This window comes from Cetorhinus maximus, chromosome 4 (assembly GCF_964194155.1).
Source record: "Cetorhinus maximus chromosome 4, sCetMax3.hap1.1, whole genome shotgun sequence".
Lineage (NCBI taxonomy): Eukaryota > Metazoa > Chordata > Chondrichthyes > Lamniformes > Cetorhinidae > Cetorhinus > Cetorhinus maximus.
This window is the reverse complement of record NC_135882.1, coordinates 6,320,292-6,343,978: the sequence shown is the minus strand read 5'-3', so window position 1 is coordinate 6,343,978 and position 23,687 is coordinate 6,320,292. Positions and strand designations below refer to the sequence as shown.

Genomic DNA, 23,687 nt, shown 5'->3' with positions numbered 1-23,687 from the left:
GCCCAAGCCTGGATATTGTTCAGGTCTTGCTGAATTTGGACGTGGACTGCTTGAGTATCTGAGGAGTCGCGAAAGGTGCTGAACATTGTGCAATCATCAGCTAACATCCCCACTTCTGACCTTAGAATTACGATGGCTGTCACAAAATGGTTTTCCTAAACCTTTTAAAAAATGCCTTTCCACATTGTTTCCAATGCCCAAACTTCTGTGGGAACTATTAAAACATAATGTGGAGAGCATTTTAATGTCTCTTTTAGCCTGCGAGAAATTTCATTCACAGCACAAGCAATTCAGAAATGAAACCCACATGAAGTTTGTCAGATCCAGGCATTTGGGAGTGTTTTTCTCCGGATCCCAAAATGGGGTCCACATCATCATTATCAACACAGCAGCCAGAACTTAGCATAGTAAGTTGAATATTTATAAATAAAATATAAAGCAAGCTGCAAATAGCCAAAAGGTCCCAGTAAACATTATCAAAAAGATTAAGGGTTTTCCTGAGTCATTTTGCTGCAATATAAATTGGGAAATACTTCTGAAATACACCAGTACTGGAACTAAATGGTTGACGGAGATGAGAATCCAGTAAGCACTTTGGCCGGGGTCTTGTCACAGGTGGGATGGAAAATTTGGCCTGACCTTGGGTGGGAATTTCCGGTGCAGCGGCAGGTGTGACAGGAAAGTCTTAGCCTTTGTTCTTAAACGTGTATGCTTTGCTTCCCTCGCAAACTTATCCTAGGCCCATGTGAAAGAAATGGAACAGTGCTAGTTGGCTCAGTGGGTAACACCCTTACTTTGGAGTCAGAAGATCACAAGGTTCTAATCCCCACTCCAGAAACCTGAGCACCGAATCAAGGCTGACACTCCCAGCGCCGTACCGAGGGAGTGCTGCACTGTCAGAGGTACATCTTCTGGATGAGATGTTAAACAGAAGCCCCCACCTGTCCTCTCAATTGAATGTAAATGATCCCATGGTCGTTTTCTTCTGCTATCCTGGTTGATATTTAGCTCTTAGCCAACGTATCACTAAAAACAGACTGTGCAGCCATTAGCACATTGATGTTGTGGAACTATTTCGAAGAAAAGCAGGGGAGTTTCCTCCCCCTCCCTTCCCTCAACCACCTCCCCCGCTCCACCCAGTCACTTGGTCAATATTTATCCCTAAATATCCAAAAGAAAACGGATGATTTGGATATTATCTCAATGCTGTTTGTGGGAGTTTGCTGTGCACAAATTGGCTGCCGCTCTTCTGACATTGCAACAATGACTACAAATCAAAAGTACCTCATTGGCCTTTGGGACATTGCGAAAGGTGCTATAGAAATGGCAAGTCCGTTGGTCTTTTTTCTTTTTATTACTCTCCTGAAGCTCCAGCTTAAAAAAAAATGATTTTGACAACTGTGTTTAAGAAAAGTTTGGCAGAAGTTCAAATATTCAGGGGGTTGGGGTGGGTGGGGGGGGGGATGAACTTTCAAAAAATCTTATTTCAAATTGTAAGAACAGTGATTGGAGAAATCCCCCTCCCATCCTGCGCAAATTTCTCCGAACGTTCTGCAAAGCAACAAAACTCCCCCTTAATGTCCTAATGGAAACTGGAGCTCGGAGAAATTAATCCAGGCTTAGCAACAGTTGGCATTGGTTTCCATTGGATGTGTCGCTGGCTTAAAGTAGGTGAGGGTGCATCTTGCTGTCTGTCTCTGCCTGTGCACAGAGCTAAAAAAAACAGGGCCCCCAAAGAGCTGGCATCAAAATGTTACATGGCTTAGCTTACCCCTCAGTGCAAACAAGCAACTGAAAAGTCACATGTGCTATCAACTGCAAGTGCATACTACTCTATTAATAGTCCTGGAATGTAGACACTGTTATGCGCCTGGGCGCTCAACTAAATACAAGTATCAAAGGAAGGTTGGCTGCTCATTAACAAATCTGGAAAATATTAATTCGGGAAAATTCACTGCCACTGCTCAACGGAGGTCCTTCACTTTCCCTTCTCGTGTGTGCGTGTGTGTGTGGCATCAGGTCAGAAAAGAAGAGGAAAATTCAACACAATACAGAAGACTGTGCTCTGAGCCCCACAACCTCAAGAAGAAACATCATTCAGGTAGTAGAATAATCTGTTAGAAATTTAGCTAGTGTCCACCCACTGCAAGACCGCAATGAATCTTTCCAGTAACTTGTAGTCTTTGTGTGCTTGTCACTTCCTTGCGCACAAGTTTAAAAAATGATATTATACTTGAATAGAATTCTTTGGCAGAGTTGGTGAAATGTCTTGTGTGGATTTCGTGAATAATTGCTCCTGAAATATTTACATGTTAGGTCCATTACACAGAAAGTTATTGTGCTTTGATAGAATGCCTTTCCCGCAAAATTCTGGCTTCAAATTTCCTAGAGAATGTTTGCAGTGGGGGAGTTATGAGGAGGGGCCGGGCAGGGGGGAAAGAGGAGGAGACGGTGGCGGAGTGGTAATGTCACTGGACTAGTAATCCAGGGGCCTGGGCTAATGCTTTGGGGACACAGGTTCAAATAAATGAATGCTGGCGTAGCCAGCAATGCCCACATCCCGTGAAAGAATGTTAAAGGGAAAAAAACATTGATTTTCGCGAAACCCATCTGGTTCACTAATGTTCTTTAGGGAAGGAAATCTACAATCCTTACCTGGTCTGGTCTACATGTGACTCCAGACCCACAACAATGTGGTTGACTCTTAACTGCCCCCTGAAATGGCCTAGCAAGACACTCAGTTCTAGGGTAATCAGGGAAGGGCAACAAGTACTGGCCTTGCCAGCGACACCCACATCCCACGAAAGATTAACTCGCAAGGCAGGAATTGGGCGACATTTAAATGGTCTTCCTGCCCACTGTTGCCTTTCCACTTGCCAATGCAATATAAAGAAGTGGTACTGGTGTGAAGCAACCATGAAATTCCTAAATGTTGTGCCCTTGGTGCTCTTGGCATTTGTACACTCTGCCAAGTGGCAGTAGTGCACTGAAGTGGCCCTCAGAAGTGGCAATGCCAGCCCTCTCAACAAAACTGTAACAAAACTATCACTTGCCATGAGGCTTAATCTGAAGGCTTCTTCAGACTGACCAACTGGGCTTGAGCTCAGGAGCCAGCCAATAGTTTGAATTTCTCCCCTTCCCCACCATACTTCCCCCAACCCCGTCCTCCAATCTCCCAACCAGCAGATCACCCATCTGCACCAATGCTGACCCAAGGAATTCTGAGCCAGAGGCAATGGGTGGAGGTCCTGTCTCACCATAATTGTAGCAGCAGAGGAGGACCCCACATTTTCACAATCTTTTTGATGATAAGTTCTGTCCTATTATTGATATCCTGTCTTGGAAATATATCACCGTTCCTTCGCTGTCGCTGGGTCAAAATCCTGGAACTCCCTCTCCCTAACAGCACTATGGGTGTACCTACATCACATGGACTGCAGCAGTTCGAGAAGGTGGCTCACCACCACCTTCTCAAGGGCAATTAGGGATGGGCAATAAATGTTGGCATAGCCAGCGATGCCCACATCCCATGAAAGGGTAAAAGAAAAATCATTGTGCAGCCATGCCCAAAGTTAGCACAAATCAAATGTCACCACTAGGGTGCCAATTCCATGATGAAGGCTGCCTTTAAGCTTGATGCAATCAAGCTTAGTCTGGATGAGTTAAGCTCAAGTTAGCACCTCTTGGACATGAGGGGTAGGGGCCGGACTGAGGGGATGAAGGTTGTGTTGAAGTTGAGGCCCTCAAAGGGATGAGGGAGCAGTTGAACAAATCAATGGCTACAGGAGTGTTGTGCCGAAGGGCAGGCTCAAGGGTAGGTATTTGGGAGATTGAGACTGCAATCGTAAGGAAGTGACTTTCCAGGGACAGACACAGACACAATTAAGGTTGAGGGTGAGTAAGAGGCTGGAATAGAACACAAGGAAATAGTCAGAGATGGTCTTGTCAGTAGAAATCGGTGATGTTGAGGAGATAGCTGCAAGCATTTGTAGGAGCAAACCAATCAGATGCTGCAGGGAGTGATATGATGTCGGCAGTGCTGTTTCTTGAGGATGTAACTAGTAGAATAGATAAAGGGGAACCAGCAGATGTAGTATACTCCAATTTCCAAAAGGCGTTCGATAAGGTGCTTATTATGACACAGCCAATGCTAAAGGCTGAGCTGCTCAAATCCCAGAGGGAAACTTTAAACAAATGTCACACCCTATTCTTGCAATTTTTATGCTTCGAGATGTAGGCTTTGAATTCAGTAGTAATAAGACCACCGAGTCTCAAGAGGTTTTTTATAAAACTAAATTAAACATTTATTAATACAAGAAAAATTGTACGCTCATACATATATCTATGAAATTACCACTATAATAGCTACAAATATCCCCAAATTAATCTGACTCTCACTTACACCCCTGTTAAGGCAACAGTAAAACTCATAGATTTAAAGAGACCCCAGGCAAAGCACATTTGACCTTACGAATTCAAAATGAGGTTCCTTGCAAGTTAGTTCCTTGCAGACACAGTTGCAGGCATACAGGCTGATTAGATCTTAAATGCCTCTGCCTTACACACACAAACTCCTTTCTGTTTGTACCTAGCTTTTCCTTTGAATGTAAATTTTTCATCATATCACTAGGCTTTTAATTTTTCCTCTCCTAACAATAACATCCCTTGATTCCGCCAATTTTATTAGTAAGCTGAAAAAAATAAACACATTGCTTGGCACCTTCTAGCTAGGTGTAAGATTTCACCCATTATGTTGAATGCTTTATTTAAAAATGCAAATTGCCCCCTTGACACCTATGTTTCTAAACTTCCCCATGTTTATCTAATTACCATTTCAAACTTACTTCTTTCTGTACATCAAAGCCTCTAGACCAGTTGGCTTTAATTCAATTAAGACACACACATGTCTACACACATAGACGCAGACAGCACTAAACTCTATTTTAAAAACTAATTTCCCATAACATTATAGACATTAATCTCTTCATGACAGGGCCACACAAAACATTAATACACATGATAAAGGCTCATGGAGGTGGGGATAATATATTAGCATGAACAGGATTAGTTACAGACAAGGGGTAGGGGTAAATGAGGCATTTTCAAGTTGGCAGGCTGTGGAGACCCACAAGTATCACTGCTAGGGTGTCATCTGTTTGCAATCTATATTAGTAACTTAGATGCAGAGACAGAGAGTAACGTATCCAAGTTTGCTAATGGTACAAAGCTAGGTGGAAAGGTAAGCTGTGGGAAGGACACAAAGAGGTTACAAAGTGACAAGGACAGGTTAGGTTTGCAGGCAACAAGATGGCAGATGGGGTGTTATTTGGGGAAGTGTGAGGTTATTCACTTTGGTCATAAGAATAGAAAAGCAGAATATTTTTTAAAAGGTGCAAAACTTGTAAACGTTGATGTTCAAAGAGACTTGGGTGTACTCATGCAAGGAACACACAAAGGTAATATGCAGAGACAGCAGCCAATTAGGAAAGCAACTGGCATGTTGGCCTTTATTGCAAGGGGATTGAGTACAAGAATAAAGAAGTCTTGCTACAATTGTACGGGTCTTTGGAATACTGTGTGCAATTTTGGTCCCCATATTTAAGGAAGGCCTTGCCGATGACACATATCCTATGAATGAATAAAAAAACACAGGGTTCAGGTCACAAGTGAGTCACTTTTGAGGCTTGTGATAAAATCTGCTAATCCATGAACAACCCATATCCATGATTTTGTGTTTATTGCAGGATCACTTACAGAATTTTTATATCATTTGCATGTTTAATTTCCCATTCTTCCTGAGCTACACACAAACAAGCATGTAGAACTGAGTTGTAGAGTTGCAACTTCAAGAAAGAACAATCATTGTGAAGTTCAGTGTTCATAAAACCTTCTGTTTTCCAGCATGAATGAAGACAGTCAAGATATGGTTCTCCACAAGTGTTTCCATTTCAAAGAAACGGACCTGTCTTATCAATTATTAAAACAGCTTAATGCCCTACGGCAAGAGGAGATATTGACCGATGTCATTCTTTGTGCTGGAGACAAGGAAGTCCCTTGTCACCGAAATGTATTGGCATCAAGTAGCCCTTATTTCAGGGCCATGTTTTGCAACAACTTCAAAGAGAGCTTCCTAACCCGTGTCCATTTGTTGGGGATCCATGTGGACATTCTAACTCAGATTGTGGATTATGTCTATACAGGAGAGATCACCATAAACGCAGCAAATGTTTTTTGTCTGATGGAGGCAGCTGGTATTTACCAGTACCCCAAAGTGCTTGAGGCGTGCTCATTATACTTGCAAAATCAATTATCGGCCGAGAACTGCTTTGGCATGGTGAGACTGGCCCAAATATTCAACTATGAAAGTTTGGAGAAAAAGGCAAAGGCAATCGCCTTGCAATGCTTCCCGGAGGTTGCATCCTCTGAGGACTTGAAAGAGCTCTCCTGCACTGAACTTGCAGACTATCTGGGAGATGATGAACTCTGTGCCGAGGAAGAGCAGGTTTTTGACACGCTCACAACCTGGATCAACCATGACCCAAAGACCAGGCAGAAACACGTGCATGAGCTCCTTGAGAAGGTTCGACTCCAGTATGTCCACCCCACCTACCTTTTTCACTTCATTGCCAATAATCCCTTTGTTCAGTCATCGCCTGTTTGCAGAAGCATCTTGGAATCAGCCAGCCGACTGCTCTTTTCCTTGAGCCCTTCAAATAGCCCTGACATTATGCCCATGTGGTATGTCCCACGCAGGTACCCCTCCCAGCAGTTCCTGGTCGTTATTGGAGGGAGGAAGAGCAACCAGCAGATTACAAGAGAGGCATTACTATATGATTCAAGGACACAGCAGTGGCTGGCACTTTCTAAGCTTCCTCTACATCTCTACAAAGCTTCTTCAGTGTGTTTACACAGTAATATATACATCCTTGGAGGACTGATCATTGATAATAAGAAGACTGTCGTAAGTGCAAGTGTTTATAGTTTCTCTTTGAAAGTGAACCGTTGGAGGTCTGAAGTGAATATGTTGGTGCCATGCTACTCTCATCAGACAATAGCGCACATGAACTATATTTTCTCCCTGGGAGGGATTGGGCCAAGTCAAGAGACACTGAATACACTACACAGATATGACAGCATTTTCAGCATCTGGGAATCAATGGCACCCATGCCCGTTGCTGTGCTCCACCCAGCTACTGCTGCCAAGAACCAAAGACTCTATGTTTTCGGCGGAGAAGACGTTGTAAAGAATGCCGTTCGCCTGATACAGGTACAGCCGTCAGGCCCATCCTCCCCTGCTTGCAGTTTTTTTTACATACAGATATGCACGTGTTGGAAATCCAGAGGTCATGAAAGGCGCTATATAAATGCAAGTCTCTCTTTGCTTTTAATGTAAAAGCAAGGTAATAACCCAAAATATGCCTCTTCATATCCTCTTTCCCTGATATTATTATTTTAGACTGCTTTTGCATTTCACTATAATTGCACCTAATTCCCCTCGTATGCTCCAATATTTGGTTCTCCTCATCCTAATGACTAAAACTCTTCATCACTTGCTCTAGCTACCCTCACCACAAGACCATTGGTCTCAGTTCAGTTTAGGTGCATGAAGATCTTCCCTTGCCTCGGGAACCCTCGTGTCCAACACTAGTAAGCAAATCTGACAATATCACAGGATTTGAGTGGGTTTAAGTCACAGAAACACTTCAAGAGAAACTTGCTTAGCCCAGTTGTTTGCAGCAGTATTTATTCCACAGCTCCTGTTTGCTTACAACGAGATTCTTAATTATAGTTTTGATTTATTGGAAGTCACTGTGTTCAGAAAATTCTGGCAATTTGTCATCTCACCCTGCTGCTAATCAGACTACACCGAATATAAATATCAAGAAGGTTCATCCAAGGTCAGGTCTAATGAGGCTGAAATTGTCCAATTAATCACAGATTTGTGTTTTAAACATTAGCATACATTAGGGATTAATGAGTCACTGGCAAATAGAGGATTTGAAAAAAGGGCCTTAATTGAGTCAGAGCCTATTGAGTCAGGCTGATTTGAACCTGAACTAAACGCTGGTTTCCAGAGATAGGGGTCTGAGTCGCGAACAAGTAAGGACCTTGGGAGTATTCAGATTAACATTGCACTATGAATATTAGTCTCTGAGTAACACATGCATCATCATCAAGATGCAAGTTATTGACAAGTTAGATTAAACTTAGTATTAGTCGATAGGTTAATCCAAACCAGAAAATGAGACTATCAACATTGACACACTCAATAACTCGTGTACTCATATCACCTGAGAGACTGAGGTGAAATATCAACTGCTGCATCTCCTGTTGTAAAGCCACTGACACAGTGTGTAAAATACTGACCCACAATTATTGGAAGGGGAACGAAATGTAAAAGTAGTCAAGTTTTACTGCAGCTGTATGGAGCATTAGTTAGACAACATCTGGAATACTGTGATAAAAGCAAAATACTGCGAATGCTGGAAATCTGAAAGAAAAACAGAAAATGCTGGAAAAGCTCAGCAGGTCTGACAGCACCTGTGGAGAGAGAAACAGAGTTGACGTTGACGTGAAACGTTAACTCTGTTTCTCTCTCCACAGATGTTGTCAGACCTGCTGAGTTTTTCCGGCATTTTCTGTTTATGTATCTGGTTTACTGTGTACGGTTTTGATCTCCTTATTCAAATCCATTAGAAGCAGTACAGAGAAGGTTCACTCAACTCATCCCTGGGAAGAAGGGCTTATCCTATGAAGAAAGGGTGAACAGGGTGGACTTGTACCCATTGGAGCTTGGAAGAACAAGAGGCGATCTCATTGAAACATATACGATCCTGAGGGGACATGATAGTGTGGATACTGGGAGGAGGTTTCAACTCGTGGGGGAGACTAGAACTAGGGGAGACAGTTTAAGAATAAGAGGTCTCCCTTTTAAAACTGAATTGAGGAGAGTTTTTTTCTCTCAGAGGGTCATTAGTATGTGGAATTCTCTTCCCCAGAGAGCAATGGAGGCTGGGTCATTGAATTTATTCAAGGCAGAGTTAGACAGATTTTTGAAAGACGAGTCAAAGGTTATGGGGGGTATGACAGGAAAGTGAAGTTGAGACCACAACCAGATCAACCATGATCTTATTGAATGGCGGAGCAGGCTCGAGGGGCCAAATGGCCTACTCCTGCTCCTAAGTTCTATATTCCTATGTACTAAGTCATTTATTCGACTTAGAATTAACTGGCACAAATTGCAGGGTATCGGTGTACTAACTCACAGCAATGGAAATGCACTCTCCTCACCAATCCACCTTCATTTCACAGGTGTACCTGAAAACAGTGCAGCCTTTTAAGAACCATGTAAGCAGGGGCGGGGTTCACATGCTGTGACTCACACACTGCCATAGTCCAGTAGCAAGGTCCAGTCATGAAAAACAGGGCACAGGTTTCCTGCAGGCAGCATTCCTACAGTGCAATTCCTGGAATCATACAGCTCAGAATGAGGCCATTCAGCCCAGCTTTCCTATTTGAAAGAACTATCCAATTAGTCCCACTCCTCCTGCTCTTTCCCCACAGCCCTGCAAATTTTTCCTCTTCAAGTATTTATCAATTCTCTTTTGAAAGTTACTACCTGCTTACATCTCCTTTTAGGGATTGTGTTCCTGATTATTAGAGAGAAAAAAAATCCCCTTCACCTCCCCTCCAGACCTTTTACCAATTACGGTAAACCCATGAGCTCTGGTTAACCACACCTCTTTGATCCTTTTGTCTGTGACATCTTTTGATTATCTGCTCCTATCACTGCTTGCTTGTCCCTACAACCACCTCCCCCCCCCCGCCCCCTCAACTTCTCTCTCCCCCCGCCCACCTTAAACCAGCTTATATTTCACCCCTCTCCTAACTATACTCAGTTCTGTTGAAGGGTCGTGAGGACTCGAAACGTCGACTCTTTTCTTCTCCACCGATGCTACCAGACCTGCTGAGTTTTTCCAGGTAATTCTGTTTTAGCGCTGGTTAACCGTTTCCTGCCAGAATCTGGAAAACAGTTTCTCTTTAGTTACTTGATCAAAACCTTTCATGATTTTGAACACCTCCATTAAATCTCCCCTTAGCCTTCTCTGCTCTAAGGAGAACAATCCCTGCTTCTCCAGTCTCTCCGCATAGCTGAAGTCCCTGGAACCATTCTAGTACCTGCCTTGACATCCACCCTAAAGTGCTGTGTCTAGAATTGGACGCTATACTCCAGCTGTGGCCTAACCAGTGATTTGTAAACATTCACTATAACTTCTTTGCTTTTACACAGAATTACGTAGAATTTACAGCGCACGAACAAGTCATTCAGCCCTGTTGATCGATGCCAGTCTTTACATGAGTCTCTTCCCATCCTATCTCATCTCACCCTATCAGCATATACTCCTATTCTTTCCTCCCTCAAATGAGTTTACCTATCTTCCCCTTAAGTGCATCGACACTATTCAAACTCACCCACTCCTCGTGGTAACGAGTTCCACATTCTCACCCTCTCTGGGTAAAAATATTTCTCCTGAGTTCACTATTGGATTTATTGGTGACTCCCAAGTACTGGCCTGGGGTGGTGGGGTGTTGCTAGTCAGCTAGTGTGTGGATCAGATTAGCACCAACAGCATGAGGTTTGAACATTATTCTAGCTGAAGCAGGCTCAGGGCCTACCCCTGCCCCCTACCCACAGTGAAAAGAAATCATGGCATTTTACTATGTTTCAGCAAATAACTTATATTTATTTACACTTTCACGGGATGTGGGCATCGCTGGCTGTACCAGCATTTGTTGCCCATCCCTATTTGCCATCAGAAGGTGGTGGTGAGCTGCCCCCTTGAACCGCTGCAGCCCATGTGGTGTAGGTACACCCACAGCGCTGATAGGAAGGGACTTTCTAATAATCATCAAGGGGGTGCCTCCAGGCAGAAGACTGAAGATGATCTTATGTTAATGGTCCCTGGAATCTTCCTCAGAAGCAGAAACAAACTTTCCAAGTTTACCCTATCAGGCCATTTCATGATCTTAAAGACCTTTATCAGGTCGCCCTGTTCTGTTGAAGGGTCATGAGGACTCGAAACATCAACTGTGCTCTTCTCCGCCGATGCTGCCCAGACCTGCTGAGTTTTTCCAGGTATTTCTGTTTCTGTTTTTGTTTTGGATTTCCAGCATCCACAGTTTTTTTGTTTTTAACCCATCCAGTTCAGCCTTGATAGTTTAGCAGCAAGCATTTTTAAAAGCAGCAAAGTCAAAACACCAGGAAGGTTTGGTCCAAAGAGTTTGAATTGTATTTTTCTGCATTACCTTTGAAGTGTTTTAATTCTGTATTATTATTTAGGTTTACAATATATCAAGGAATATGTGGTTCAGAATGGAGACAAGGATGGTTAAAAACATCTGTGCACCTGCAGCTGTGATTGGCGACAAGATTATTATTGTTGGAGGTAAGATGGAACAGATGCAATAATAGCAACTCAGAAGATTGGCTTTAAGATAACACTTTAGCCAAGAATCTGTTAGGTTGGGCCATTACACAGTTGCTAATGGTGCAGTGAGGAGCAACAAATCATCTGAGACCTCAGTGAGCAATGGGATTAACAGTCTATCTCCTTAACCAATGAAATTTAAGGATTGAGAAGGAAACCGAGGAATGACGGAGAAGGGAGTTGGATGAAATAGAGTCAAGTCAGGTCCGGAAATAGAAATAAACAGAGGGAAAGAAAGGTTTGATTGAGAGAGAGAGAGAGCAAAGAGACAGTGAGAAAAGTAGGAAAGAAATTACAATTTAAAATTTAAGAAACCTCAAAGAACAATTTACTACCTGCAGGAATGAGACTCAATAGATTTAATTGTTCCCTTTCTGGGCTGTAGTGGTTGAGTGTCAATGCAGGGACATAAATTCCCTCATTAAAAGAGTCCTTACGTTGTTAAGTGCCAGCCTTCACATTCTGCGGCAAGTTCAATTCGTACTCACGGTGCAAATCCAGCAACTTCCTGAAACCCCGCAGGGGGATTGAGGGTCACATCCTGATTGCACAAGGTTCATGATGGAGTAGCTAAAATCATCCCGCAATTTTGCGCAAAGGTGGAGGCAAAAGAGCCCATTGCACCATTCTGAAGAAAAGCAGGGGAGTTCTTCACGGTGTCCCAGCCAATATTTAACCCTCCCCCAATCAACACCACTAAAATGGATTATCTGGTCATTATCTAATGGCTGTTTGTGGGATCTTGCTGTGTGCAAATTGGCAGCTGCGTTTCCTACTTTACAGCAGTGTCTACATTTCAAAAGGCAGGCACTTCATTGGCTGTAAAGCATTTTGGGATGTTCTGGGGTGGTGAAAGGCACTATAGAAATGCAAGCCTTTCTTTCCCAATATCTTAATTAAAAACTTTTACAGTTCAAAGAATTATTGCTTTGTTATTTTTTTTAAATGTGGTTTTTACCCCCTCCAGGATATACAAGAAGAGTGATTGCCTTTGACACAAAGTCAAGCCAATTTGTAAAATGTGCCGATATGAAAGAGAGGAAGATGCATCATGGAGCTACTGTTATAAACAACAAGGTCTATGTTACTGGAGGACGTTACATCACATCAGACAACAACATTGAAGACAGCGATGCGTTTGATTGCTATGACCCAGAGACAGACAGCTGGATATCAAAAGGAAGGCTGCCACAGAAACTGTTTGACCATGGCTGTTTAACACTGCATAGCATCTTCCACAAGTCCCCTACGCTGTAAGTGTTATAACAGTCATAAAGTCATCGGGCAGAATTTTACGCTGGCGGGATTTTCCAGTCCCGCCGAAGTCAATGGACTTTTGAAAGGCTCACCGCGTGTTATGGCCCTAACCCCACCACGACGGGGCTGTAAAACTCCACCCATAGAGTCATTACGGCACAGAAGGAGGCTATTCAGCCCATTGAGCTCATGCTGGCCCTCTGTAGAGCAATCCAGTCCCATTCCTCCACTCTATCCCCATATCCCTGCAAGTTTATTTCCCTCAAGTGTCTATCCAATTTCCTTTTGAAATCATAGATCACTTCTGTTTCCACCACCCTCGTGGGCCGTGAGTTCTAGGTCATTACCATTTGCTGCGTAAAACAGTTCTTCGTCACATCCCCCTGTGTCTCTTGCCCAAAACCTTAAATCTTTGTCCCCTATTCCTTGTACCATCAGCTAATGGGAACAGCTTTTCTTTCTCGACCTTATCTAAACCTGTCATAATCTTGTACACCTCTATCAGATCTCCCCTCAATCTCCTTTGCTCCAAGGAGAACAACCCCAGCTTCTCCAATTCCTTGTAGCTAAAAACTCCTCATCCCTGAAGACCATTCTGGAAAATCTCCCTCCGTATCCTCTCAGGGACCCTCACATCCTTCCCAAAATGTGGTGACCGGAACTGGATGCAATACTCTAGTTGTGGCCTAACCAGAGATTTATTACGGTTCAGCCTAACTTTCCTGCTTTTGTACTCGATGCCTCTATTTATAGCCAGTGAAGTAGTAACAGGTTCAGGCAGGAAATGACCAGGAAAAGATGCAAGGCCTTTGTCTTAGTTCTGGGATCAACCGTCTCTCTACCGCTTCTCATAACTGAATATTGTTTTTGAAATAGAATAAACATAGTGTGAACTTATAGAACACAGCCACTGGCAGAGGCAAGCCAGTGTGTATCGGTGCTGGTTCCCGAGCTCAGATAAATGGGGGAGGTTAGTGGCACCCGCCAAATCCAAAAAGAAGATGGTTGATATGAAGGCGATTAACCAGCCACCAGAGAAAGGAAGAATCGAAGGAAGGATTGGGTTATAGTGGGCTTGTGTGTTGGAACAGGATTTGCTCACCATACGTGATGGCTGGTATAACGGGATAATGTTAAAAAAATGATTAAATTGCACCGTTTAATTGTATCTGAAGCACGTTGACATTTGACCTGATGGGCTATAAAGTGGATGCAGTTGTTCTTTTTAAGTCATTGATTAAAAATGCATTCGCCATCTGCCTTAACTCTTTGCCCAAGAGCTTGGAGCCATGGCTCAGTGGGTAGCACTCTCACCAGCATTCAGGAACACAGATGACCTGGTCATTATCACATTGATGCTTGTGCGAACTTGCTGTGCGCAAATTGGCTGCTGCATTACCTACATTACAATAATGACTACACTTCAAAAGCAGTTCATTGGCTGTAAAGTGCATTGGGACGTGCTCAAGTTGTGAGAGATGCTATGTACATGTCTTCTCCTTGTGTCCAAGTGACCTACTCTTCTTGCTGTGCCTGACCTGACAAAAGTTTCTGTTTGGATGGTTGTTTGAAAAGAAAAGTCATGAAATACATTTTTGTTGCATGTTGAAGATAAAATGCCAATTGCTGCATTATCTCTACAATATCATTATTTGTGTTTTCACTGGCTGGAGAAAGACTGCAGGAGGAACTCTTTTTTAAAATGATCCCAATATAATTCTCGAAAAATAATCTAGAGGCAGTACTTGGGGAAACTGATACCTTTAAATTGTAGAAGGAATGGAAGCGTAAGGAAAATGAAAGCTGCCTCAATAAAAGCTTCTTTGAATACATTCTGCGCACTTTAGCAAGGTGCACATATGTCTTGGCCAATATTAACTACTGCCCTTTTTAAATGTGGATGTTTTAAATGCTGGGACTGTATTTCCAAAGCTGTAAATGATTTATTTTGATGTTTATGTCTTTGCAGTTGATTAACTCAACGATGGGCGAGCCGATGCCTCTTCTGCTGAGGATCTATCTCTGGCTCCTGATGAGGAGAAGTCAGAGAAAACCAGACAGTTGCTAGTAAGGGTGAGCTGCAAGTTAAAGAGCTCGTCAGAGTCAGCTATTGGATCAAGCAATAGCATGCAAGATGCAGTGCGAGGAAAATATCTTGACGGCCAGAGTCTCCAGGAGGTCTCCTGTGAAAAGGCTGAGGACATCAGCAAGAAAGGAAGCAGACGTTTCATCCTTGACTCCACAAAGCACCTCCCATAGTGAGGGGGGGAAATCAGTAATAGAATTACCCCAAGCTACTGACTCAAGCTCCCCAAGCGAGTGCATCACTTGGTCATAAGGAAAAGACTTGCATTTACATAGCAACTTTCCCAGACTCAGGATGTCCCAAAGCGCTTATAGTCAATTAATTACTTTTGAAATGTAGTCACTGTTGCAATGTAGGAAACATGGAAGCCAATTTGTGCACAGCGAGATCCCACGAACAGCCATGTGATAATGACCACATAAACTGTTTTAGAGAAGCTGGTCTTCTTTGAAAAAGTGCCATGGGATCTTTCTTAGTCTACATGAGAGGGACAATAGGACCTCCATTTATTGCTTCATCTGAAAGATGGTGCCTTCAGCAGTTCAGCACTCCCTCAGTGCTGCACCGGGAGCGTCAGCTGGGATCTCGTGGTCAAGTCTCTGGAGTGAGTCTTGAACAGACAATCATCTGACTCAGAGACAAAAAGTGCTACCCACTGAGCCATAGCTGACAACAGACTGCCTTGTAACCACATAGAGAAAGAGAGGGGTTGATATTATCATTTAAAAAAGAATCAGTATAATAAAAGTCAAATGACGCTTATTCAAATGAGATTAATCATACTGTCTAATTGACTGATTTTTATCTAGTAGAACTGTTCATTTTAAGTTGATGATGCAAGATAGCATTAATTACAGTATAGAGTCATAGAGTTACACAGCACAGAAACAGGCCCTTCAACCCATCATGTCCGTGCCAACCATCAAGCACCCATCTATCCCATTTTCCAGCACTTGGTCTGTAGCTCTGAATGCTATGGCATTTCAAGTGCTCATCTAAATACTTCTTAAATGTTGTGGGGGTTTCTGCCCCTACCATCCCCTCAGGCAGTGTGTTCCCGATTCCAACCACCTTCAGGGTGAAAAAAGTTTTCCTCTAAACCTCCTGCCCCTTACCTTAAATCTATGCCCTCTGGTTATTGACACCACCGCTAAGGGGAAAGGTTTCTTCCTATCTACCCTTTCTATGATCTTCATAATTTTGTATACCTCTATCATCAGGTACCCCCTCAGCCTTCTCTGCTCTGAGGAAAACAACCCTTGCCTATCCAGTCTCTCTTCATAGCTGAAACACCACAACCCAGGCAACATCCTGATGAATCTCCTCTGCACCCTCTCCAGTGCAATCACATCCTTCCTGTTGTGTGGCGACCAGAAATGCACACAGTACTCCAGCTGTGGCCTAACTAGCATTTTATACAGCTCCAACATAACCTCCCTGCTCTTATATTCTATGTCTCGGCTAATAACGGCAAGTTTCCCATATAAAAACAAAAAACTACTGCGGATGCTGGAAATCCAAAACAAAAACAGAATTACCTGGAAAAACTCAGCAGGTCTGGCAGCATCGGCAGAGAAGAAAAGAGTTGACGTTTCGAGTCCTCATGACCCTTCAGGAGAACTGAGTAAAGTTAGGAGAGGGGTGAAATATAAGCTGGTTAAGATGGGGGGGGAGAGAGAAGTTGAGGGCGGGGGGGGGTGGTAGTAGGGACAAGCAAGCAGTGATAGGAGCAGATAATCAAAAGATGTCACAGACAAAGGAACAAAGACGTGTTAAAGGTGGTGATATTATCTACGAGAATGTGCTAATTAAGAACGGATGGCAGGACACAAGGTACAGCTCTAGTTGGGGTGGGGTGGAAAGACTGACAGAGCATTACAGGTATTGATTTAAAAATAATGGAAATAGGTGGGAAAAGAAAAATCTATATAAATTATTGGAAAAAACAAAAGGGAGGGGGAAGAAACGGAAAGGGGGTGGGGATGGGGGAGGGAGTTCAAGATCTAAAATTGTTGAACTCAATATTCAGCCCGGAAGGCTGTAAAGTGCCTAGTCGGAAGATGAGGTGCTGTTCCTCCAGTTTGCGTTGGGCTTCACTGGAACAATGCAGCAAGCCAAGGACAGGCATGTGGGCAAGAGAGCAGGGTGGAGTATTAAAATGGCAAGCGACAGGGAGGTTTGGGTCTTTCTTGCAGACAGACCGCAGGTGTTCTGCAAAGCGGTCTCCCATTTTACATTTGGTCTCTCCAATGTAGAGGAGACCGCATTGGGAGCAACTAATGCAGTAGACTAAGTTAGGGGAAATGCAAGTGAAATGCTGCTTCACTTGAAAGGAGTGTTTGGGCCCTTGGACGGTGAGGAGAGAGGGAGTGAAGGGGCAGGTGTTGCATCTTCTGTGTGGGCATGGGGAGGTGCCATAGATGGGGGTTGAGGAGTAGGGGGTGATGGAGGAGTGGACCAGGGTGTCACGGAGGGAACGATCCCTACGGAATGCCGCCGGGGGGGGTGAAGGGAAGATGTGTTTGGTGGTGGCATCATGCTGGAGTTGGCAGAAATGGCGGAGGATGATCCTTTGAATGCGGAGGCTGGTGGGGTGATAAGTGAGGACAAGGGGGACCCTATCATGTTTCTGGGAAGGAGGAGAAGGCGTGAGGATGGATGTGCGGGAGATGGGCCGGACATGGTTGAGGGCCCTGTCCACAACCGTGGGTGGAAAACCTCGGTTAAGGAAGAAGGAGGACATGTCAGAGGAACTGTTTTTGAAGGTAGCATCATCAGAACAGATGCGACGGAGGCGAAGGAACTGAGAGAATGGGATGGAGTCCTTACAGGAAGCGGAGTGTGAGGAGCTGTAGTCGAGGTAGCTGTGGGAGTCGATAGGCTTGTAATAGATATTGGTGGATAGTCTATCACCAGAAATTGAGACAGAGAGGTCAAGGAAGGGAAGGGAAGTGTCAGAGATGGACCATGTGAAAATGATGGAGGGATGGAGATTGGAAGCAAAATTAATAAATTTTTCCAGTTTCCCATATGCCTTCTTAACCACCTTATCTACCTGTGTTGCTGCCTTCAGGGATCTATGGACATGTACACTAAGGTCCCTCTGATCCTTTGTACTTCCTAGGTTCCTACCATTCATTGTGTATTCCCTTGCTGTGTTAGTCCTCCCAAAATGCATCACCTCACACTTCTCAGGATTAAATTCCATTTGCCATTGCGCTGCCCATCTGACCAGCCCATCTATATCATCCTGTCTAAGGCTTTCCTCCTCACTATTTACGACACCACCAATTTTCATGTCATCTGCAAACTTACTGATCATACCCCCTATATTCACGTCTAAATCATTAATGTACACTACAAACAGCAAAGGTCCCAGCACCGATCCCTGCGGTACACCACTCGTCACAGGCTTCCAATCACAAAAACAACCTTCCACCATCACCCTCTGCTTCCTGCCACTAAGCCAATTTTGGATCCAATTTGCCAAATTGCCCTGGATACCATGGGCTCTTACCTTCTTGTCCGTTCTCCCATTTGGGACCTTGTCAAAAGCCTTACTGAAGTCCATATAGACTACATCAACTACACTACTCTCATCTACACAACTAGTCACTGCCTTGAAAAGTTCAACCAAATTTGTTAGACATGATCCCCCCCTGACAAAGCCATGCTGACTATCCCTGATTAAACCTTGCCTCTCCAATTGGAGATTAATCCTGTCCCTTAGAATTTTTCCCTATAGTTTCCCTACTACTGATGTTAGACTCACTGGCCTGTAACTACCGGGTTTATCTCTACTGCTCTTCTTGAATAATGGTGCCACATTTGCTGTCCTCCAGTCCTCTTGCACCGCTCCTGTGGCCAGAGAGGATTTGAAAATTAGTGTCAGAGCCCCTGCCATCTCCTCCTTTGCCTTACATAGAGCCTGGGATACATCTCATCTGGGCCTGGGTATTTATCCACTTTTAAGCCCGCTAAAACACTAATATCTCCTCCCTTTCAATGCTAATTTGTTCAAGTATATCACAGTTCCCCTCCCTGATTTCTACACCTACATCGTCCTTCTCCATAGTGAACACAGCTGAAAAGTAATCTTTTAAAACCTGACCTACATCCTCCTGTTCCACGCACAGATTGCCACTTTGGTCCCTAATGGGCCTTACTCTTTCCCTGGTTATCCTCTTGCCCCTAATATACTTATAAAATGGGATTTTCCTTTGTCTTCCTCGCCAGTGTTTTTTCATGCCCTCTCTACACTCTCCTAATTACTTTTTTAAGTACCTCCCTACACTTTCTATACTTCTCTAGGTCTTCCGCTGTTTTCAGCCCTCTGTATCTGCCATAAGCCTCCTTTTTCTTCATTATCCTATCCTCTCTATCCCTGGATTTGTTGGTCCTACCCTTCACCTTTATGGGAACATGTTGGCCCTGAACGCTCACTATTTCCTTTTTTAAATGACTCCCACTGGTCTGATGTAGACTTTCCTACAAGTAGCTGCTCCCAGGCCACTTTGGCCAGATCCTGTCTTATCATATTGACATCGGCCTTCCCCCAGTTCAGGACCTTTATGTCTGGTCCATGTTACTGGTAGTGGTAATGTAGCACGTTTGACAGTTAACGTGCAGTATTGCGCAGCTGCAATAACACTTAAGAAGCTCGACAATATCTAGGCCGCTTGACTGCCATCCCATTGACCACCTTAAACATTCACTCCCTCCACCACCGACGCACAATGGCAGCAGGGTGTATCATCTACAAGATGCACTACAGCAACTCACCAAGGCTCCTTCGACAGCACCTTCCAAACCCATGACCTCTACCATCTAGAAGGACAAGGGCAGCAGACACATGGGAACACCACCACCTGCAAGTTCCCCTCCAAACCACTCACCATCCTGACTTGGAAATATATCGCCGTTCCTGCACTGTCACTGGGTCAAAATCCTGGAACTCCCTCCCTAACAGCGCTGTGGGTGTACCTACACCACATGGACTGCAGCGGTTCAAGGAGGCGGCTCATCACCACCTTCTCAAGGGGCAATTAGGGTTGGGGAACAAATGCTGGCCTCCTCCCTTATAGTTTCACTGACTAAATGGCGATTTGACAATTTATTATGTGTGCTTGAACCTATAACAACATTTTTAACAAGGAGAAGCTTTCATTTTTATTGAAAATATGTATCTAATTACTGTTTGCATTCAATTTGTTGCATTTTGCATAACTTTGGTTTTTTTAAATTCTGTACCCAAACCACAGTTTTGGTTTTGTAAAAAATCTAGAAAAAATGTTACAGCATACAAATCTGAGTTACTTTCAGGCATCTGGTGATGATAAAAATTTATTTCTTGAATTTGTATTTCCATCTCTTCTGCTAATATTAAGTACTACTTGGCAGTGGTACTGACCAGAATTGACATTCCAAACTCACTCAAACTGGGAAAGATTTAGGTTCATTTAATAATGTCATTTATTATATATTTATAGTGCAGAAACAGGCCATTTGAGCAAACTGCTCCATGCTGGTGTTTATGCTCCACAGGAGCCTCCTCCCAACCCTAACCCCTAACCCGAACCCCTAACCAATTTCATCTCACCCAATCAGTACATCCTTCTATTCCTTTCTCCCTCATGTGCTTATCCAGCTTCCCCTCAAAAGCATCCGTGCTGTTCACCTCAATCATTTCCTGTGGTAACGAGCTCCATATTCTAACCACTCTGGGTAAAGACGTTTTTCCTGAATTGTCTATTGAATTTATTGGTGACTGCCTTATATTTAGGGTCCCTAGTTCTGGTCTCCCCTACAAATGGAAACATCTTCTCTACATCCACCCTATCAACCTCCTTCTTGATTTCAGAGAACTCAATTAGGCCGCTCCTCAGCTTCTGTTTTCTGTTGAAAAGAGCCCAACGATTAAGAACAATTCCCTTAATTGTCCCCACCTTCCACCTCATCAACTTCCACATTCAGCGGATCATCCTCCACCATTTCCGGCACCTCCAGTGTGATGCCACTACTACATTTTCCCCTAGCTGCCCTACCCCTTCAGCATTCTAAAGTAAAGGTGCACGGTCAGTGAGGGAGACTTCGCCTGAGTGATGCAGAGAGGGAGTGAGTATATTTGGGAATTTGGTTCAAAGTGGGAATTCGGTGCATTGGGGGGAAAGAGGTGCTTGAGGTGAGGTTTACTGCAAGAATTAGAGTGTGCTGAGTGGGGAGTTCGGTGAAGGGCAGGGAGCAGATGCTTTTCTCTTCTACTCTTTTTCAACCCCCCCAGTATTTGATTTCCACTTTGGTGCAGCAAAAGGAGCAGATAAACCAATAACTGGTATTGTTAGAAACTGTAAGTTTTATCAGTATTGTAAAGTTTACTGGCAGTGCCTAAACCTACTGGGCGGTGTAGGCTTTATTAATTATAAATTAATTAGCAATTATTAATTAATTAACACATATTGGAGATGGCAGGGCAGGTGATGTGCTGCGATTGCAGGATGTGGGAGCTTCTGGATACCGGTGTGATCCAGGGCAAACACACCTGCAGTAAGTGTTTGCGGCTGTGGGAACTTTGGCTCCTAGTTATTGAGCTGGAGGCCAAGCTGCAGACACTGCGGCATATCAGGGAGTGGGGAAGTCACCTGGAGACTTTCTTCCAGGAGGTGGTCACACCCCTTAGGATAGGGTCTTCTGATTTGGTCAGTGCTCAGGGACAGGAGGGTGTGACTGTAAGTGAGGCAGGTAAGGGGACCCAGAAGGGCAGGAGTGCAGGAGCCTTGGCCTTTGCAATTGTCCAACAGGTTTGAGGTGTTTTCAGCTTGTTTGGATGAGAGTGAGGGCTGCAGGGTGCAGATGAGCTAACTTACCATGGCACCGTGGTACAGGAAGCCATTCAAGCAGTTGGAGTAACAAGGAATGTAGTAGTGGCAGGGACAATATAGTCAGAGGGATTGACATCGTTATCTGCAGCAAAAAGTATGAGTCCAGATGGCTGTGTTGCTGGCTCGGTGCCAGGGTGCGGGACATCTGCTCGGGGCTGGAGAGGAACTTACAGTGGGAGCGGGAAAACCCAGTCGTCATAGCCCATGTAGGTTCTACACCTGAACCATGCTGGGGTTGGGTGTTCTTGCAAGCCACATAACTGGGGAAATAGAGAGGGTTTTAAACAAAGTAGTGGGGCAAGCGATCAAATTTGGGAAGATGTGGTAAATCAAAGAGTGGAGACAAGGCAAAAGAGAAAGGTATTAATACGGTAAATGAAAAACAAACCGTGGCAGAAAGTGATAGTACGAACCTAACAGTAAATCAAGAGATGAGACTAGATGTCATAAAAAGAATAAAAGGATAAAAATAAAGGCTCTACATCTGAATACATGAAGCATTCGAAACAAAACAGATGAGCTGAGGGCGCACATAGAAATAAATAAATATGATTTGATGACCATTACAGAGACATGGCTGCTGAAGAACATGGATTGGGACCTGAATATTGAAGGGTACAGGACATTTAGGAAGGACAGGAAGTGGGGTGGAGGGGGTGACTCTGTTAGTTAATGATGGTATTAGCACATTAGAGAGGGATGACCTAAGTTCAGGGAACCAGGTTGCGGAAACGGTTTGGATAGAGATGGGAAATGGTATAGGCAAGAAGTCACTTGTGGGAGTCGTGTACAGGCCCCCTAACAATAACCACATGGTTGGGTGGAGCATAAAGGAAGAAATAATGGGAGCTTGTCAGAAAGGCATGGTGATAATCATGGGAGATTTTAATCCACATATAGACTGGATGGGCAAAGGTATCCTAGGTGAGGAATTCATGGAATGTTTTTGGGATAGTTTCTTCAAACAGCATGTTCTGGAGCCAACCAGAGAGCAGGCTATACTAGAGCTGGTGTTGTGCAATGAGATGGGATTTATTAATGATCTCATAGTGAAGATGCCCCTAGGTAGCAGCGACCATAATATGATTGAATTTTACATTCAGTTTGATAGAGTGGGTCTGAGACTATGTTTTTAAACTTAAATAAGGGCAATTATGAGGGCCTGAAAGCAGAGCTGGTTGAAGTGAATTGGCAAATTAGGTTAAGGGATAGGTCAATAGAGCTGCAGTGGCTAATATTTAAGGGGATATTTCAGACTACACAGAATAGATACATTCCAATGAGTAATAAGTCCGAGGGATGGACATACCATCCACGGTTAACTAGAAAGGATAAAGATAATATCAAACTTAAAGAAAAAGCAGATAATTGTGCAAAGGTAGGTGGAAGGTCAGAAGATTGGACAGAATATAAGGAATAGCAAAGGATGACTAAAAGATTAATAAGGAGGGGAAAATTAGAGTACAAAGGAAAGCTATCCAGAAATATAAAAACAGATAGCAAGAATTTCTATAAATATTTAAAGAAGAAATGAGTTAACAAAGTGAGCGTTGGTCCTATAGAAAGTGAGTCTGAAGAATTGATAATGGAAAATAGGGAGATGGCAGATGAACTGAACAGGTATTTTGCACCAGTCTTCATTATAGAGGATACAAGTAACATCCCAGAAGCAGCTATAAATCAGGAAATGGAAGGGAGAGAGGAACTCAGGAAAATTACAATCACCAGAGAAATGGTACTGAGTAAATTGGTGGAGCTGCGGGTTGATAAGAGCATGGGTCCTGATGGGCTTCATCCTAGGGTTTAAAAAGAAGTGGCTAGTGAGGAAGTTGATGCATTGGTTTTAATTTTCCAAAACTCCCTAGATTCAGGAAAGGTCCTATTAGATTGGAAGATAGTAAATGTAACTCCACTATTCAAAAAGGGAGGGAGACAGGAAACGGGAAACTACAAGCTAGTTAGCTTAACATCTGTCAT

General features: G+C 43.6%; 1 protein-coding gene across 1 annotated transcript; it reads left to right on the top strand.

Moving 5' to 3' along the window:
- The first annotated feature begins 1,888 nt into the window (after positions 1-1,888).
- LOC144679467 (kelch-like protein 38) lies at positions 1,889-16,311 on the top strand. The gene is made up of 5 exons (XM_078539871.1): positions 1,889-2,101; positions 5,902-7,267; positions 11,342-11,447; positions 12,457-12,742; positions 14,716-16,311. The coding sequence occupies exons 2-5, from the start codon at positions 5,903-5,905 to the stop codon at positions 14,717-14,719; spliced, it is 1,761 nt and encodes a 586-aa protein (XP_078395997.1). The 5' UTR covers positions 1,889-2,101; position 5,902; the 3' UTR covers positions 14,720-16,311.
- The last annotated feature ends 7,376 nt before the right edge of the window (positions 16,312-23,687 follow it).